The following is a 19,641-nucleotide window of genomic DNA, read 5'->3' on the forward strand; positions in this document are numbered from 1 at the left end:
AAGCCCCAGAGCTGCTAGAGTTCACCCACCACGACCATCTCAAGTGCTCTGAGGATGATCATCAGCCACCCAAATCCCAGACTCCTGCAGCAGGGAAACCTCTCGGAGGAGCACTAGAATAGGTCAATCAGCACAGAGGATAGGCACAAAGGGATTACACTACGGTGATTTAATGTCAATATAAAGAGGAGGAAATAGTTGTAACATACACAGTGCACAATGTGCTTGGCTCTTCTGTTGGTCTTCATACTTTGTTATTGAAGAGTAAGCTCAATGAGTTAGTCGTGTTGGAGGGCAGTCAAAAGTTGGGTGGAAGGAGTGGGTCATATGGTGAGACCATTGGTGTGCTGGGGGCAGGTTTGCTTGGGAGAATCACTCCTCAGTAATTTGTTGTCTTACAACTCTATGACAGCTTGTAGCACTGCTCAGCCTTGATTTTCCTCATCATCCTCCTCTTCCCCATTCCCATCTTCATCTTGCTCCTGCTCCTCTTCCTCCTGTGGTGGTTGCAAAGCTTGGCTCCACTGAATGGCATAGTTGTGTAGCATGCAGCAAATCACTACAAATCTGGAGACTCGATCAGAGCTATACTGCAGGATTCCACCGGATCGGTCCAGGCACTGGAACCTTTGCTTGAGGCCGCTATGGTTTGAGTGTGCCTCTTGTTGTATCGGTGGCCTGCGTCTGTGCCTGGGTTCCTGACAGGAATCACGAGCTAGGTGTAGCGAGGAGCCAGCCTGACATTCGCTGGTCTGGGTCGAAGATGAGGGGTTGGGGAGGGGTGGTGGTGGTTGAGGATTGGTGCAGTATGAAGGCATTATGACTACTGCCATAATGGCAGATAAAAGGCACAGACCTGCATTATTCGCTGCCTGTGGTCACACACCATGTGAACATCTCTCCTCTTGATCAGCAGCCTGCATTGAGAAGGTGATGTATTGCTCTTGCCTTGCAATCCATCACCTGCTTGATGGCCATATATGGACAATAAACTAACTGATGTTACTGATGTCACCTGTTGCAGCATGGAATGAGCTTGTGGTATAGAAGTTGAGAACCACTGTTATCTTTACAGCAACAGGTTGTGCTCTGGTGTTTGAATCCAGTTCCTGTTGTAACAGATAACAGGTCAGTGACTTCCTTCCTGCTGAAACGCAACCTCCTCACACACTGCTCCTCTTGTCATGTTGAGATGCGATATCCTGTTCCGGAAGACATGCTTGCTGTAATGCTTCCTTCACTGTCTTGTTTGAACCTCCACAGGTCTTTGCTGCCGTGCTTGGTACTCATCAATATTCTTAGCCCAGAAATTCGGGTCGGGGGCTTCCCGCGGGTGTAAGGCCCCGATCTGCACTTACCTTGCGCGCCGGCCGTTGAGCTGTGGGCCCGCGTGGAATTGCGATCCTGGGCCTGCTCCAACTGCCGGCGCGCAGTGCTTGCGTATCCCAGGGGCGCAGTTAGTTCGATGCGTCCCCTGGGATCACGTGGGCCATGAGGAGCCAATTGGAGCAGGGAAATGCCCATTCATAAAATTGACAGGAAGAGCTGTCAAAACTATAAATACTACAAGCCCCAAAACATCACTAAATCTTCAAATAATTTTTTAAAAAATCATTTTTTAAATAAACTATAAATTACATGAAATAACTATTTCAAACAATAATTTAAATTTGTGAAAAAAATAATTTTATTTTCTAACGGGGCTAAAAATAAACTTACCTTTAAAGTATTTAAAAATAATAAACCTGTGGAAAAAATGTTTTAATTTTAATTAATTCACCACTTACCTTGTAAAAAACAGGCCTTACGACTGCTTTTTAAATGTGTAACTCCTGGAGACTTACCTTCCCGGGAAAACCTGCAAAAAAAATGTAAGTTCGATGCGCACGCACAGCCTCTCCCGCGCACTTGTTTGAACTCTGAACCCCTTCCTTTAGGGGAACGGAAGTGCCGGTTTCCCACACATGCGCAGTGCATACAGGAAACCGGCACTTCCATTGGGCCTACGGGTGAGTACCCCGTGTGTACTCACCCGTGGAGACCCGAAGTTCTGGGCCATTATAATATCTTTTCTGGTACTCCTGCAGCCAATTAAGTCAAACTGTTTTTCACTGCAGGACGGTCAGGAAACCCGTACTTCTGGGTTTCCCAACCTCAAAATATCCCCTTCGCTAACATCCAGCCCCATGTCACTTTTTGAGAAAGAGCAGGTAATTCAACCAGTGTCCTGGCCAACATTCCCTCAGCCAACACTATCAAAAATAAATTCAAAAGCAAAATACCGCGGATACTGGAAATCTGAAATAAAAACAGAAAATGCTGGAAATACTCAGGTGGTCAGGCAGCATCTGTAGAGAGAGAAACCGAGTTAACGTTTCAGTTCGATGACCCTTCGTCAGAACTGCCAACTCGAAAATGACCCGTTTACTCCTACTCTCTGTTTTCTGTCCGTTAACCAATGCTCAATCCCTGCTAGTATATTACCCCCTCATTCCATGTGCCCTAATTTTGTTCACCAACCTCTTGTGTGGGGCCTTATCGAAGGCCTTCTGAAAATCCAGATACACCACATCTACGGGTTCCCCTTTGTCTACTCCACTAGTTACATCCTCAAAAAACTCCAATAGGTTTGTCAAACAGGATTTCCCTTTCATAAATCCATGTTGACTCTGCCCAATCTTACTATTAGTTTCTAAGTGCCCAGTTATTGCATCCTTTATAATAGATTCCAGCATTTTCCCAACTACTGATGTGAGACTAACAGGTCTGTAGTTTCCCATTTTCTCTCTCCCTCCTTTCTTAAATAGCGGGGTTACATTTGCTATCCTCCAATCTGCAGGAACCGTTCCAGAATCTATAGAATTTTGGAAGATGACAACCAATGCGTCCACTATTGCAATGGCCACCTCCTTAAAACCCTAGGATGTAGATCATCCGGTCCTTGGGATGTATCGACTTTTAGTCCCATTAATTTTGCTAGTACTTTTTTTTACTTATTAATTTCTTTAAGTTCCTCATTCTCATCACACCCTTTGGTTTTCTTGTATTTCTGGGAGGTGTTTTGTGTCTTCCTCCGTGAAGACAGAAAAAAAGTATTTATTTAATTTCTCTGCCATTTCCTCATTCCCCATTATAAATTCTCCCGCCTCTGACTGTATAAGACCTACATTTATCTTCGCCAGTCTTTTCCTTTTCACATACCTATAGAAGCTTTTACACTTTGTTTTTATATTTTTTGCTAGTTTGTGCTCATATTCCATTTTCCCTTTATCAATTTCTTGGTCCCCCTTTGCTGATTTCTAAAAAGATCCCAATCATAACATAAGAAATAGGAGCAGGAGTAGGCCAATCGGCCCCTCAAGCCTGCTCCGCCATTCAATAAGATCATGGCTGATCTGATTCTAACAGCCAATCTACTATCACAGAACCATCTCCTGAATCTAACAGAATTAGACACACGAAATAGGAGCAGGATCAGGCTACACGGCCCCTGGGCCCGCTCCGCGACCCACAGGGCCATGTCCGATCCGAGCCTAGACTCCTGTCCAAATTCCTGCCCGCTCCCCGTAACCCTTAATTCCCTTTACTTCTAGGAAACTGTCTATTTCTATTTTAAATTTATGTAATGTAGCTTCTACAGCTTTTTGGGGCAGCATATTCCATGGACCTACCACCCTCTGAGTGAAGTAGTTCCTCCTCATCTCAGTTTTGAAAGAGCAGCCCCTTATTCTAAGACTATGCCCCCTAGTTCTAGTTTCACCCATCATCGGGAACATCCTCCCCGCATCCACCCGATCCAACCCCTTCACAATCTTATATGTTTCAATAAGATCGCCTCTCATTCTTCTGAACTCCAGTGAGTAGAGTCCCAATCTACTCAACCTCTCCTCATATGTCCATCCCCTCATCCCCGGGATTAACTGAGTGAACCTTCTTTGTACTGACTCGAGAGCAAGTATGTCTTTTCTTAAGTATGGACACCAAAACTATATGCAGTATTCCAGGTGCGGTCTCACCAATACCTTGTACAACTGAAGCAATACCTCCCTATTTTTATATTCTATCCCCCTAGCAATGAAAGCCAACATTCCATTGGCCTTCTTAATCACTTGCTGCACCTGCATACTAACCTTTTGAGTTTCGTGCACCAGGACCCCCAGATCCCTTTGTACTTCAGTACTTTCCAGTTTCTTGCCATTAAGATAATAACTTGCTCTACGATTTTTCCTGCCAAAGTGCATAACCTCACACTTTCCAGTATTGTATTCCATCTGCCAAATCTCTGCCCAATTACTTAGCCTGTCGATGTCCCCTTGCAGGTTTTTTATGTCCTCCTCACTCACTACTTTCCCTCCCATCTTAGTATCATCTGCAAACTTTGATATGTTACACTCGGTCCCCTCCTCCAAATCGTTAATATAGATTGTAAAGAGTTGGGGACCCAGCACTGACCCCTGCGGAACACCACTAGTTACTGATTGCGAGTCTGAGAATAAACCATTTATCCCAACTCTCTGCCTTCTGTTAGATAGCCAATCCTCTATCCATGCCAGAATATTACCCCCAAGCCCGTGATTTTTTATCTTAAGCAATAATCTTTTGTGTGGCACCTTGTCAAATGCCTTTTGGAAGTCTAAATACACTACGTCCACTGGTTCCCCTTTATCCACCCTATATGTTACTTCCTCAAAGAACTCCAGCAAATTTGTCAAACATGACTTCCCCTTCATAAAACCATGCTGACTTTGTCCTATTAAATTATGATTATCCAAATGTCCTGTTACTGTCTCCTTAATAATGGACTCCAAAATTTTACCTACCACAGATGTTAGGCTAACCGGTCTATAGTTTCCAGCCTTCTGTCTACTGCCCTTTTTAAATAAGGGTGTTACATTAGCAGTTTTCCAGTCTGCCGGGACCTTTGCCGAGTCCAGGGAGTTTTGGAAAATTATTACCAATGCATCCACAATCCCTACCGCCACTTCCCTCAAGACTCTAGGATGTAAGCCATCAGGTCCAGGTGATTTATCCGCATTGAGTCCCATTATTTTACCGAGTACCACTTCCTTCGTGATTTTGATCGTGTTTAGCTCCTGCCCCCCTTTAGCTCCCTGTTTGTCCAGTGTTGGGATAGTCTTAGTGTCTTCTACTGTAAAGACTGATATAAAATATTCATTCAGTGTTTTTGCCATCTCCATATTTCCCACCATTAATTTCCCGGTCTCATCCTCTAAGGGACCAACATTTACTTTAGCCACCCTTTTTCTTTTTATATAACTATAAAAACTCTTACTATCTGTTTTTATATTTTTTGCTAATTTACTTTCATAATCTATCTTCCCTTTCTTAATCAATCTTTTTGTTATTTTTTGCTCAGGCTGACTGCTTTTTCTGGCAACCAAAAAGATTATGGGAATAATTTTCAATTTCAGTGGAATTAAAATAGGGTGAATTCTACAACAATCGGGTATTATGTTCCTCCAGATTAATGCCCAGGTTTATTTTCTGTTTTATTGTAAGAGTTAGTTTAGAAACAGATGGTGGGGATTTCAGTCAACCTTGTACTGCTTTAGTTATAAATAATCTTTAAAATGCACTATTTATAGCATAAGTGTCACATAAAATCCATATATATATTTTAATGTAATTGCTTAATCACTCTTATGAGTTTGCATTTTCCTTTGAAGCCATTAAGATAGATGGTAGCTAATTACTTCAGATTTGGACAGGATGCCAATTCATATTGTAGAATACATAATGGTGTTGAAATGTTACATGTTCTATCATATTTGGTGCAATCAATCCATTATTAAAGCATGATCATTACATTTTACTATGTGTGTGATACATTGGTGCGATTGATTGCTCCATATATTTTCTTCAAACTAACTATAATTGAATTGTCCTGATGTGGCATTGTGAACTTCTGTTAGTGACATGAATGAGGTGTGCAGAACTTCATTGGAGCAAAGCATTAATACTAGTTGTCATAATATAATATTTTCAACATACAGTATATATTTAGGTAGGTCCTTAATTTGGGCACTTAAAACCTTTTTAAGTCGTCTTCTTATCGTGTCCACGGACAGTCTATACATAGCCCAGCCAGAACTGGACACGTTTTTGCACCTTGTTGTTGGATTCGGCAAGATCTGCAACAGTGCAGGGTTCCTCTAACGATGGGCATTGCAGGAGATGTTGCATAGTCTGTGCCTCAGTTCCACGTTCACAAGTTGTCGGGCTGATTGAATATCCCCATTTGCTTAGTGACACCTTTGAGCAACCTACACCGGTCCTAAGTTTGTTAAGGCACTTCCAGATTGCCCAGTTGCAATTAGCTCCTGGGGGAAGGTTTCATCAGGTAAAATTTCCATCGCTGGGGGTTGTTCAAGACTGGCGAGCCGGTCTTTCCACAAGGCGATGCGGGCTTCAGATGAGGTTGATTGTAATGGAACAACACTGTTCATGAAGCTCTTCCTTGACTTTAGGCAGCTGGGTGTAGGTGTATGACAATGCAGAGGGTGCCTCTCATCTGATGTTTGACGGAGTCGCTCTTTCTTGCTGGCTACCGTTCTTATATCAGGGGGAGCGATACCCGCCAGGATATATAGGCTGTTGGTGTTTGTTGGTTTTAAGCAACCTGTGATAAATCGGCAGCTTGCATTCCGAATGGCATCCATTTTCTTGGCATGAGTAGACCTTTCCCATGCAGGGCAGGCGTATTCGGCAGTGGAATAGCAAAGAGCAAGTGCACTGGTTCGCAATGTTTTCGGGCTTGCTCCCCATCTTGTGTTAGTGAGCTTATTCAGGATGTTGTTTCGTGCGCTCACTTTTGCCTTTTTAAGTGAGATTAGATTATTTCAGATGTTTTCTTTTGTATAAAAATCATGAATTGCCTATTGCATTGTTATATATTATTAAACAAGTAATACTTGTGCTGATACTTTGAAATCCTCCTTTGTCCAGGACTCACTTTTCATGTATATCCTCACCCCACTCGCTGTACAATTCTACAGGGGCTTTTCAGGGAGGGGCCTTTAACAATGCCTTCACAAAAATGTTTTTATTACTCGTCTTCTTTCTCCTATTTTATGATTGGAGCAAGACACTATTAGTAATAACAGACAAATGCAATTCTTTATGGTCTTGCTCACCACTTGCTACTAGTTTTGCTGCTCAGTTTGCTCGTGTCTACATTTATTTTAATCAGTACTGTAGATCCCAGAATTTTGTATTATATTATAACTTTTATTTGGTTCTTTCTCTCCTAGGAAAACACAAGTTTCTGTGTGCCAGCAGAAATGATTGCACTATTGATAAAGTAAGGAGAAAAAACTGTCCATCATGTCGTCTGAGAAAGTGCTTTGCAGCTGGAATGACACTTGGAGGTAAGACTAGTTCCCACAGTTTTAAATTATGTGGTTTAGATTGTTGATTAAAGAGGATACAGATTCGACTGAATTCTTACATAATTTTAGATATTATAAAAGGAGACATCTGTACGCCTCAGTTACTTGTTACTAAGTTGTATGCTTCTACATTAATAATTGGAGTAGGCTGGAAACCTATTTTGTGTAGAATTGCCTCTGATATGTTAAATTGACATTATGATTGTGGAGTGAAGAACTTCAGTATTATTTGTCATAACAGAGGTTCACTGTCAATGGCTTCTCTTTTCTCATTCTTGCACTGCCCCTGGGGACATCATCCACAGACATGAGTTCACATTCTACATGTATGCTGATAACACAAAACACAACCTCTCCATCACCTCTTTTGTTTCCTCCACTGCATTTTTGATGTCAGACTGCTTGTCCGAATTTCGGTTTTGGATGAGCCACAATTTCCTCCAGCTAAACATTGGGAAGACCAAAGCCATAGTCTTCAACTCCCGTTACAAAATCCGTACCCTTGCCACTGACTCGATCACATTTCCCAGCCACCGTCTCCATCTGAACTAGGCTCTGTTCGCAACCTTGGTGTGCCATTTTACCTTTAGCTGAGCTTCTGACCCTATATCCTCTCCATCATAAAGACTACCTACTTCCAGTTCCAAAACAAGACCATTAAAAATTGCCTGTTTCCATTACTACCTGTCCATTTGTCACAGAAACCCTCATCCATGTCTGTCACCTTTAGACTCGACTATTCCAATGCTCTGCTGGCTGGCCTCTCATCCTCCAAGCGTTGTTGCCCATATCCCATCTTTCACTAAGTCCCACATGCCCATCACCTTTATCCTTGCAAACCTACAATGGCTCCTGGTCACTTAAATCCTCAAATTTAAAATTCTTATCCTCAACTTTAAATCCTTTTGTGGCCTTGCCCGTCACTATATCTGTAACCTCCTCCCGTGCTACAAATGTCCCCCAAACTCTCCATACCTCTAACCTCTTGCGGTTCCCCTGACTCCTCCCCCCCCCACAAACCATTGATGGTCACCTAGGCCCCATGTTCTGGAATGATCTCCGTTAGTAAATCCCTCTGCTTGTCCCCTTGCCGTCTTTTGGATGGGACGTTAAACCGAGGCCCCGTCTGCCCCCTCAAGTGGACGTAAAAGACCCCATGACACTATTTCGAAGAAGAACAGGGGAGTTATCCCCGGTGTCCTGGCCAATATTTATCCCTCAACCAACACCTCAAAATAGCAGATTGTCTGGCCATTATCACATTGCTGTTTGTAAGAACATGCTGTGTGCAAATTGCCTGCCATGTTTCCTACATTACAACAGTGACTACACTTCAAAAAGTACTTCATTAGCTGTAAAGCGCTTTGGGACGTCCGGTGATCGTGAAAGGCGCTATATAAATGCAAGTCTTCCTTTACTTTCCTCCTTTAAGACCCTTATTTTTGAAAAAGTTTTTGGTCACTTCTAATATCTGTTTCTTTGGCTTGATGTCCATTTTTGTCCTTAAGCATCTGTGAAGTACCTTGGGATGTTTTTCTGTGTAACTACATAAATGCAAATTGTTGTTGATGGGTCCTGTGAAAGCCCGTGTGTTAAAACGTGGATTTTCTAGTATTCTATTGTGATGAAGTTCAGGTTTTCACAGTGTTCACAGTATCTCTTAAGGCTAAAGGGATCAAGGGATATGGGGAGAAAGCAGGGACAGGGTACTGGATTTGGATGATCAGCCATGATCTCATTAAATGGCGGAACAGGCTCGAGGGGCCAAATGGCCTACTCTTGCTCCTATCTTCTATGTTTCTATGTTTGCACTTGTGTGGTGTTGGCCGTGGCTCAGTTCGCTCACGCCTCCCAAGTCGAAAGATTGTGGGTTCAAGTCCCACTCGAGACTTGCGCACTAAATCTCGGCTGACACGGGGAGTGCTGCACTGATGAGATGAGATGCTCTCTCAGGTGGACGTAAAAGATCCCATGCACTATTTCGAAGAAGAGCAGGGAAGTATTCGCCAGTGGCCTAGCCAATATTTATCCCTCAACCAACATCATTAAAATATTATCTTGTTATTATCTCTTTGCAGTTTGTGGGAGCTTGCTGTGCACAAATTGCCTGCCGCGTTTCCTACATTATAACAGGGACTACACTTCAAAAGTAATTAATTGGCTGTAAAGTTTGCTAGTGCTGTTGGGAAGGATTTAAACTAGTTTGTCAGGGTGCTGGGAACCTAAGTGTGGGCCCAGATCGGAGAGAAACAAAGCTGGAAGTGCAAGTTAGGAAAGTAGTCAGCAAAACTAGCAGGGAGCAGAAACAAAGGCCAATAGTAAAGTGGATCAAAGTGCAGAAAAATATTAAACAGGCAAAGTTGAAGGAACTTTATCTAAATGCACGTAGCATTTGCAACAAGGTGGATGAATTAATGGCACAAATAGAAGTAAATGGGTATGATGTAATTGCCATTACAGAGACATGGTTGCAGGGTAACCAAAGCTGGGAACTGAATGTTCCAGGGTACTCAACGTTTAGGAAGGACAGACAAAAAGGAAAAGGAGGTGGTGTAGCGCTGTTAATAAGGGATGAGATCGGTACAGTAGCGATAAAAGATCTTGGCTCGGCAGATCGTGATGTAGAACTGGAATCAGTTTGGGTGGAGCTAAGAAACAGCAAAGGGCGGAAAACATTGGTGGGAGTTGTGTATAGACCACCAAACAGTAGTGGTAATGTAGGGCACAGTATCAATCAAGAGATTAGAAGTGCATGTAACAAGGGCAATACGGTAATCATGGGGGACTTTAATCTACATATTGACTGGCAAATCAAATGACCACTAATGGTGTGGAGGACGAATTCTTGGAATGCATGCGAGATGGTTTCCTGGATCAGTATGTGGAGGAACCAACCAAGGAACAGGCTATTCTGGATCTGGTACTGTGTAATGAGAAAGGGCTAATCAATAATCTTGTGGTAAAGGGGCCTTTAGGGACAAATGACCATAATATGATTGAATTTTACATTAAGTTTGAGAGTGATGTAGTCCAATCTGAAACTAAAGTCTTCAATCTAAACAGAGGAAACTACAAGGGTATGAGGGACAAGTTGGCCATGGTAGATTGCACTAAAAGGTATGAAGGTGGCCATACAATGGCTAACATTCAAGGAAATAATGCATAATTTGCAACAAACATATATTCCTCTAGGGCATAAAAACCCAAAAGGCAAAATGATCCAACCATGGCTAATCAAAGAAATTAAAGCTAGTATTAAGTCAAAGGAGGAAGCTTATACAGTTGCCAGAAAAAGCAGTCAGCCTGAGGATTGGGATCGTTTTAGAAATCAGCAAAGTGGGACCAAGAAATTGATAAATAAAGAGAAAATGGAATATGAGCACAAACTAGCGAAAAATATAAAACCGGATTGTAAAAGCTTCTATAGGTATGTGAAAAGGAAAAGACTGGCGAAGGTAAATGTAGGTCCTTTACAGTCAGAGACGGGGAAATTTATAATGGGGAATGAGGAAATGGCAGAGAAATTAAATAAACACTTTGTTTCTGCCTTCACGGAGGAAGACACACAAAACCTCCCAGAAATACCAAGGGTGTGACGAGAATGAGGAACTTAAAGAAATTATTAATAGTAAAAAAACAGTACTAGCAAAAATAATGGGACTAAAAGTCGACAAACCCCAAGGACCGGATGACCTACATCCTAGGGCTTTGAAAGAGGTGGCCATTGGAATAGTGCAGGCATTGAGTCATAGAGTTATACAGCACAGAAAGAGGCCCTTCGGCCCATTGTGTCCACGCCGGCCATCAAGCCCTGTCTATTCTAATCCCATTTTCCAGCACTTGGTCCGTAGCCTTGTATGCTATGGTGCTTCAAGTGCTCATCCAAATGCTTCTTGAATGTTGTGAGGGTTCCTGCCTCTACCACCCTTTCAGGCAGTGAGTTCCAGATTCCAACCACCCTCTGGGTGAAAAAGTTTTTCCTCAAATTCCCTCTAAACCTCCTGCCCCTTACCTTGAAACTATGCCCCCTGGTTATTGACCCCTCTACTAAGGGGAAAAGTTCCTTTCTATCTACCCTATCTATGCCCCTCACCATTTTGTACACCTCAATCAGGTCCCCCCTCAGCCTTCTCTGCTCTAAGGAAAACAACCCCAGCCTGTCCAGTCTGTCTTCATAGCTGAAGCGCTCCAGCCCAGGTAACATCCTGGTGAATCTCCTCTGCACCCTCTCCAATGCAATCACATCCTTCCTATAGTGTGGCGACCAGAACTGCACACAGCATTCCAGCTGTGGTCTAACTAGCGTTTTGTACAGCTCCATCATAACCTCCCTGCTCTTGCCTTCATTAGCCAAGGCATAGAATATAAGTATATACCATATGCCTTTTTAACCACCTTATCTACCTGTCCTGCTACCTTCAGGTATCTATGTACATGCACACCAAGGTCCCTCTGATCCTCTGTCCTTCCTAGGGTCCTACCATTCATTGTGTATTCCCTTGCCATGTTAGTCCTAGGAAGACACAAAAAACCTCCCAGAAATACGAGAAAACCAAGAGTTCTCACTTCCTCAAAGAATGCTAGGAGGTTGATCAGGCAGAATCTTCCCAGTCTGAATCTGTGCTGACTATTTAGAAACATAGAAGATAGGAGCAGGAGTAAACCATTCGACGCCTTGAGCCTGCTCCGCCATTCAGTGAGATCATGGCTGATCATCCAAATTCAGTACCCTGTCCCTGCTTTCTCCCCATATCTCTTGATCCCTTTAGCCTTGAGAAATATATCTAACTCCTTCTTGAATATATTTAATGAATTGGCCTCTGCTGCCTTCTGTGGTAGAGAATTCCATAGGTTCACCACTCTCTGGGTGAAGAAATTCCTCCTCATCTCTGTCCTAAATGGCTTACCCCTTATCCTTAGACTGTGACCCCTGGTTCTGGACTCCCTGACCATCGGGAACATCCTTCCTGCATCTAGTCTCTCCAGTCCTTTTAGAATTTTATAAGTTTCAATGAGATCTCCTCTCATTCTTCTAAACTCCAATGAGTATAAGCCCAATCGACCCAATCTCTCCTCATACGTCATTCCTGCCATCCCAGGTATCAGTCTGGTGAATCTTCGCTGCACTCCCTCCATGGCAAGAACATCCTTCCTCAGATAAGGCGACCAAAACTGCACACAATACTCAAGATGTGGTCTCACCAAGGCCCTGTACAACTGCAGCAAGACATCCTTGTTCCTGTACTCAAACCCTCTCGCTACGAAGGCCAACATACCATTTGCCTTCTTAACCACCTGCTGCACCTGCATGCTTACCTTCAGCGACTGGTGTACAAGGACACCCAGGTCTCGTTGCACTTCCCCTTCTCCCAATCTATTGCCATTCAGATAATAATCTGCCTCCTGGTTTTTGACACCAAAGTGGATAACCTCGCATTTATCCACGTTATATTGCATCTGCCATGCTTCTGCCCAATCACCCAACCTGTCCAAATCATACTGGAGCTTCTCGGCATCCTCCTCACAGCACACACGCCCACCCAGCTTTGTGTTGCCTGCAAACTTGGAGATATTACATCTAGTTCCCTTGTCTAGATCATTAATATATATTGTGACTAGCTGGAATCCAAGGACCGATCCCTGCAGTACCCTACTAGTCACTGCCTGCCACTTGGAAAAAGACCCGTTTATTCCAACTCTTTGCTTTCTGTCTGCCAACCAGTTCTCTATCCAAGTCAATACCTTGCCCCCAATCCCATGTGCTTTAACTTTACACGCTAATCTCTTATGCGGGACCTTATCGAACACCTTTTGAACGTCCAAATACACCACATCCACTGGTTCTCCCTTATCTATTTTACCTGTTACATCCTCAAAAAATTCCAGTAGATTAGTCAAGCACGATTTACCCTTTGTAAATCCATGTTGACTTTGTCCGATCCTGTCACTGTTTTCCAAGTGCTCTGCTATTACATCTTTTATAATGGACTCTAGCATTTTCCCCACTACCGATGTCAGGCTTACCGGTTTGTAATTCCCCGTTTTCGCTCTACCACCTTTTTTGAATAGTGGGGTAACATTAGCTACCCTCCAATCCATGGGTACTGTTCGAGTCTATCGAATTTTGGAAGATGACCAGCGATGCATCTACTATTTCTAGTGCCACTTCCTTAAGTACCCTAGGATGTAGATTATCAGGCCCTGGGGATTTATCGGCCTTCAATGCCGTCAATTTCCCTAACACCATTTCCCTACAAATACTGATTTCTTTCAGTTCCTCCCTTTCATCAGACCCTATGTTTCCTGACATCTCTGGGAGTTTACTTGTGCCCTCCTTTGTGAAGACAGAACCAAAATATGTATTTAATTGGTCTGCCATTTCTTTGTTCCCCATTATAAATTCCCCTGATTCTGACTGCAAGGGACCTACGCTTGACTTCACCAATCTTTTTCTCTTCACATATCTATAAAAGCTTTTACAGTCAGTTTTTATGTTCCCTGCAAGCTTACTCTCATACTCTATTTTCCCCTTCTTAATAAATCCTTTTGTCCTCCTTTGTTGAATCCTAAACTGCTCCCAATCCTCAGGTTTACTGCTTTTTCTGGCCAATTTATATGTCCTCTCCTTGGATCTTATGCTATCCCTAATTTCCCTTGTACGATAGCAAAATACTGCATATGCTGGAAATCCGAAATAACAACAGAAAATGCTGGAAAAACTCAGCAGGCCAGGCAACATCCGTGGAGAGAAATTAGAGTCGACGTTTCGGGTGAACCCTTTTTCAAAACTGGAAAGGAAATCATAACCTCAGATCATAACCTCGGCCCCTATTACATTTTTACTTATATTTTTTTTCCACCCCTTTGTTTTGGGTTTTACCTTCACCCCCCTTTTCCTTTTTTTTTCTCTCTCCCACATGGCAGCTGTCTCTCATCCTGCCAGTACACTTCACACCTAATCTGAGCCGTCTTTTGTCTCCACTAGTCCTATCACCATCTCGTCTGGTTTTGAATACCTCTTAATGTCTCTTTACTTCTTTTGTTCTATCGCAGCCCTGCCTTTCGATCTATTTCATTTCCTTTCCAGTTTTGAAAAAGGGTTAGACCCGAAACGTCGACTCTAATTTCTCTCCACGGATGTTGCCTGGCCTGCTGAGTTTTTCCAGCATTTTCCGTTGTTATCCCTAATTTCCCTTGTTAGCCACGGTTGAGTCACCTTTTTTGTTTTATTTTTATGCCAAACTGGAATGAACAAATTCTGTAGTTCATCCATGCAGTCTTTGAATGTTTGCCATTGCCTATCCACCGTCAACCCTTTGAGTGACATTCCCCAATCAATCCTACCCAACTCGCGCCTCATACCATCGTAGTTTCCATATTTGGGCAGCTCAGCTGGGGTGTTGCTTGATAGTACTGTCAAGGTCTCTAAAATCGTCATCATCTGCTAAATATTGCACAATTTTACCATCCAACAAGGAGCATGAGGAAATGAGGTGACCCACAGGAAGAGGATGAACAGGAGGAGGAAAGTGACATCGGGTATTACCCCTATAAACTAGTGTCCAAAATTTATAAAAACATGATGGTAGAAACACCAATTTCTCTCCTAATTTTGCTCCCATCTTTCCGTCATTCTCCAAGACCACCTGATGAAAGGTGGCAGTAGGCCTGGGGTAGTAGTGGTAAGGCCACAAATTGAGGGAAAGGTCCTAGTAGAGATCTTCTCTACCTCCACTTCAGCTCCAGTGCACTTTTCTTTGTAGGTCTTGGTCTTTCCAAGGCCCACCAAGCTTAAGTCACTTTGGGGCTATTCTGCCCCATTTAAGATCTGTTGCCACTTCATTTCATTCTTTGGCATTGGCAGGCTTCCCTTGTTGCAGTACCCTGACAGGAGTCTGCCGTGCATGCAAAATTACCCCCGAAAAATGGGCCAGGGCAAAGTGGGACAGGCGGACAAAAATCACTACTCCACCTTAGAGGAGAATCCAATCCCAGGAATCTTAATTTGGAATAATTTTGGGATGTGGAGTATGTTACAGAATAGATAATGGTATGGTAGAAATGTATTTCTTATCTATAAGAGACATCTAGACGGCATGCAAGGCTCGTGCCAGAAATTATAGATTGGTGGTTTCGAATGACATGACCCTTGTGCTACAAGGGGTCATGACCAGCACACTGATATGGCCTAAGAATAAAGTCAGACTGCTCTAAACATTGCTGATGCTTGCCAAATGGATTATCAGGAGGGACTACAGATCCCTATCAGTATAAAAGTAGGTGCCTCTTGCAGAAACATTAGGAACAGTCCAGTTTTAGTCAATTAAATTTTAAAATGAAAATGAATTTTAATGACATCCAAATACACTTTACAGCCTGTGGTGCCAGTTTTCATCACACACATAGAAAAACACGGAGAAAGCACCAGCCAACAGTTAATGGTAATTCTCCCCACAGGGAAACTGCATTGATCTGTTTGTACATGGCTGAAACACACTACCACTGAGGACACCCAAGTACCACGAAAGAGAGTGGGAAGCAATTCTGCTGCCCCGTCTCAATCTTTAGTGCCAAAACCTCGGAATGCCACTTAAGTTTTACGGTCACATGCCCGATTCTCATTGTGCCAATGGACGATTTTGGATGGTGGGTTGGGATTTGGGGGAAGGGAGAGAAGAGGTCAGGTCCCTGCCATAATTGGTTCTCAATTAAATGGCTAAAAGAAACAAGTTTCCTCACTGAATTTCATGAGCTCAGGTGAGGCTTTGCCCACAGCATTGCACTCACCCATTAAAAACTAGGCCCATGAATGATGAGCAGGTCAGGGCTGTTTAGTACTGCTTAAAGATTGTTTCCTGTTGTTTCGGTTGCTTTTCAATTGACTTCAGTTTTACTAGGGTTCCTTAATGCTACACTTGGTCAAGTGCTGCCTTGATGTCAAGGGCAGTCACTCTCCCCTCACCTCTGGAATTCAGCTCTTTTGTCCATGTTTGGACCAAGGCTATAATGAGGTCTGGAGCCAAGTGGTCCTGGCGGAACCCAAACTGAGCATCAGTGAGTAGGTTATTAGTAAGTAAGCGCCGCTTGATAGTACTGTCAACGACACCTTCCATCATTTTGCTGATAATTGAGAGTAGACTGATGGGGTGGTAATTGGCCAGATTGGATATGTCCTGCTATTTGTGGACAGGACACACCTGGGCAGTTTTCCACATTGTCGGGTAGATGCCAGTGTTTTAGCTGTACTGGAACAGCTTGGCTAGAGGTGAGGCTAGTTCTAGAGCACAAGTCTTCAGCATGACATCCGGGATATTGTCAGTGCTCATAGCCTTTGATGTATCCAGTGCGCTCAGCTGTTTCTTGATGGCACGTGGAGTGAATAGAATTGGCTGAAGACTGGCTTCTGTGATGGTGGGGACCTCAGGAGAAGGCCGAAATGGATCATCCACTCAGCACTTCTGGCTGAAGATGGTTGCAAACGCTTCAGCCTTGTCTTTTGCACTCAGGTGCTGGGCTCCGCCATCATTGAGAATGGGGATATTCATGGAGCCACCTCCTCCTGTTAGTTGTTTAATTGTCCACCACCATTTACGACTGAATATGGCAGGACTGCAGAGCTTTGATCTAATCTGTTGATTGTGGGATTGCTTAGTTCTGTCTATAGCATGCTGCTTCTGTTGTTTAGCATATATGTAGCCCTGTGTTGCAGCTTCCCCAGGTTGGCACCTCATTTTTACATATGCCTGGTGCTGCTCCTGGCATGCTCTTCTACAATCGTCATTGAACCAGGATTGATGGTAATGATAGAGTGAGGGATATGTCAGGCCATGAGATTACAGATTGTGGTGAAATACAATCCTGCTGCTGCTGCTGGTGGCCCACAGCGCCTCATGGATGCCCAGTTTTGAGTTGCTAGATCTGTTCTGAATCTATCCCATTTAGCACGGTACTAGTGCCACACACCACAATGGAGAGTGTCATCAGTGTGAAGACGGGACTTCATCTCCCCAAGGATTGTGCGATGGTCACTGCTACCACTGCTGTCATGGACAGATGCACCTGCGACAGGTAGATTGGTGAGGACGAGATCAGGTAGGTTTCTCCCTCGTGGTAGTTCTCTCACCACCTGCTGCAGGCCCAGCCTGGCACCTATTTCCTTCTGGACCCAGCCAGCTCGGTCAGTCGTGGTGCTACCGAGCCACTCTTGGTGATGGACATTAAAGTTCCCCACCGAAAGTCCATTCTTTGCCCTTGTTACTCTCGGTGCTTCTTCCAAGTGATGTTCAAGACGGAGGAGTACTGATTCATTACCTGAGGGAGGGCAGTAGATGCTGATCAGCAAGAGGTTTCCTTGTCCATGTTTGACCTGATGCCATGAGACTTCATGGGGTCCGGAGCCAATGTTGAGGACTCGGGTCCACTCCCTCCCGACTGTATACCACTGTGTCGCCACCTCTGGTAAGTCTGTCCTGCCGTGGGACAGGACACACCCAGGGATGGTGATGGAGGAGTCTGGGACATTGGCTGAAAGGTGTGACTTTGTCAGGCTGTTGCTTGACTAGTCTGTGGGACAGCTCTCCCAATTTTGGTACAAGTCCCCAGGTGTTAGTGAGGAGGACTTTTCAGGGTCAACTGGGCTGGGTGTGCCTTTGTCGTGTTCAAAGCCGGTGCCGAGGTCGATGCCAGGTGGTCCGTCCGGTTTTATTCTTCTTATTTCTTGTAGCGGTTTGTTACAACTGAGTGGCTTGCTAGGCCATTTCAAAGGGCAGTTAAGAGTCAGCCACATTGCTGTGGGTCTGGAGTCACACATAGGCCAGACCAGACCAGGTAAGGACGGCAGATTTCCTTCCCTAAAGGACATTCGTGAAGCAGATAGGTTTTATGGCAATCCAGTAGTTTCATGGTCAACATAACTGATACTAGCTTTTTATTCCAGATTTATTTAATTAACTGAATTTAAATGGTGGTATTTGAACTCACGTCTTTGGATTATTAGTCCAGGCCACTAGATTACTAGTCTAGTAACATAACCACTATGCTACCATACTAGGACATCGCTGCAGGAGTTCCTCAGGGCAGTGTCCTAGGCCCAGCCATCTTCAGCTGCTTCATCAATGACTATCCCTCCATCATAAGGTCAGAAGTGGGGATGTTCGCTGCCGATTGCACATTGTTCAGTTCCATTTGCAACTCCTCAGATAATGAAGCAGTCCACGCCCGCATGCAGCAAGACCTGGATGACAATCAGGCTTTGGCTGATAAGTGGCAAGTAACATTCGCGCCACACAAGTGCCAGGCAATGACCATCTCCAACAAGAGAGACTCTAACCACCGCCCCTTGACATTCAATGGCATTACCATCACCGAATCCCCCACCATCAACATCCTGGGGGCCACCATTGACCAGAAACTTAACTGGACCAGCCACATAAATACTGTGGCTACAAGAGCAGGTTAGAGGCTGGGTATTCTGTGGCGAGTGTCTCACCTCCTGACTCACCAAAGCCTTTCCACCATCTACAAGGCACAAGTTAGGAGTGTGATGGAATACTCTCCACTTGCCTGGATGAGTGCAGCTCCAACAACACTCAAGAAGCTCGACTGCATCTAGGACAAAGCAGCCCACTTGATTGGCACCCCATCCAGCACCCTAAATATTCACTCCCTCCACCGTGGCAGCAGGTACATGGGAACACCTTCACCTTCAAGTTCCCCTCCAAGTCACACACTATCCTGACTTAGAAATATATCGCCGTTGCTTCATAGTCACTGTCATGTCGCCTTTCAGTCTTTTGCAAATCACCTTAAATCTGTACCCTCTCATTATCGACCCTTCAGCCATTGGAAACAGTTTCTCTTTATTTACTCTATCTAAATCCTTCATGATTTTAAACACCTATCAAATCTCCTCTTAGCCTTCTCTGCTCCAAGGAGAACAACCTATCTCTAGTCTATCCACGTAACTGTATTCCCTCATCCCTGGGTCCATTCTGGTAACTCTCTTCTGTACCCTCTCCAAAGCCTTCACGTCCTTCCTAAAGAGTGGCGCCTAGAATTGGACACAGTACTCCAGCTGGAGCTGAACTAGTGTTTTATATTGGTTCAGCATGACTTCCTGGCTTATGTACTCTATGCCTCTATTTATAAAGCCCAGGATCCCATATGCTTTATTAACTGCTTTGTTAACCTGTACTGCCACGTTCAAAGATTTGTGCACAAGCACCCCCAGGTC

At 44.0% G+C, this 19,641-nt stretch overlaps 1 protein-coding gene across 3 annotated transcripts in view; it reads left to right on the plus strand.

The window, feature by feature from the left end:
* Window positions 1–19,641, plus strand: part of ar (androgen receptor) — a 397,247-nt gene that overhangs the window by 272,449 nt on the left and 105,157 nt on the right. For all 3 annotated transcript variants that reach the window (XM_086000827.1, XM_086000832.1, XM_086000842.1), the window contains exon 3: window positions 7,272–7,388. In XM_086000827.1, coding sequence (XP_085856953.1) covers window positions 7,272–7,388 — 117 coding nt within the window. The remainder of the gene's footprint in view (window positions 1–7,271; window positions 7,389–19,641) is intronic.

The sequence above is a fragment of the Somniosus microcephalus genome, chromosome 1, assembly GCF_052327205.1.
Source record: "Somniosus microcephalus isolate GS21.2 chromosome 1, FLI_Smic_1.0, whole genome shotgun sequence".
In the NCBI taxonomy this organism is placed as follows: Eukaryota; Metazoa; Chordata; class Chondrichthyes; order Squaliformes; family Somniosidae; genus Somniosus; species Somniosus microcephalus.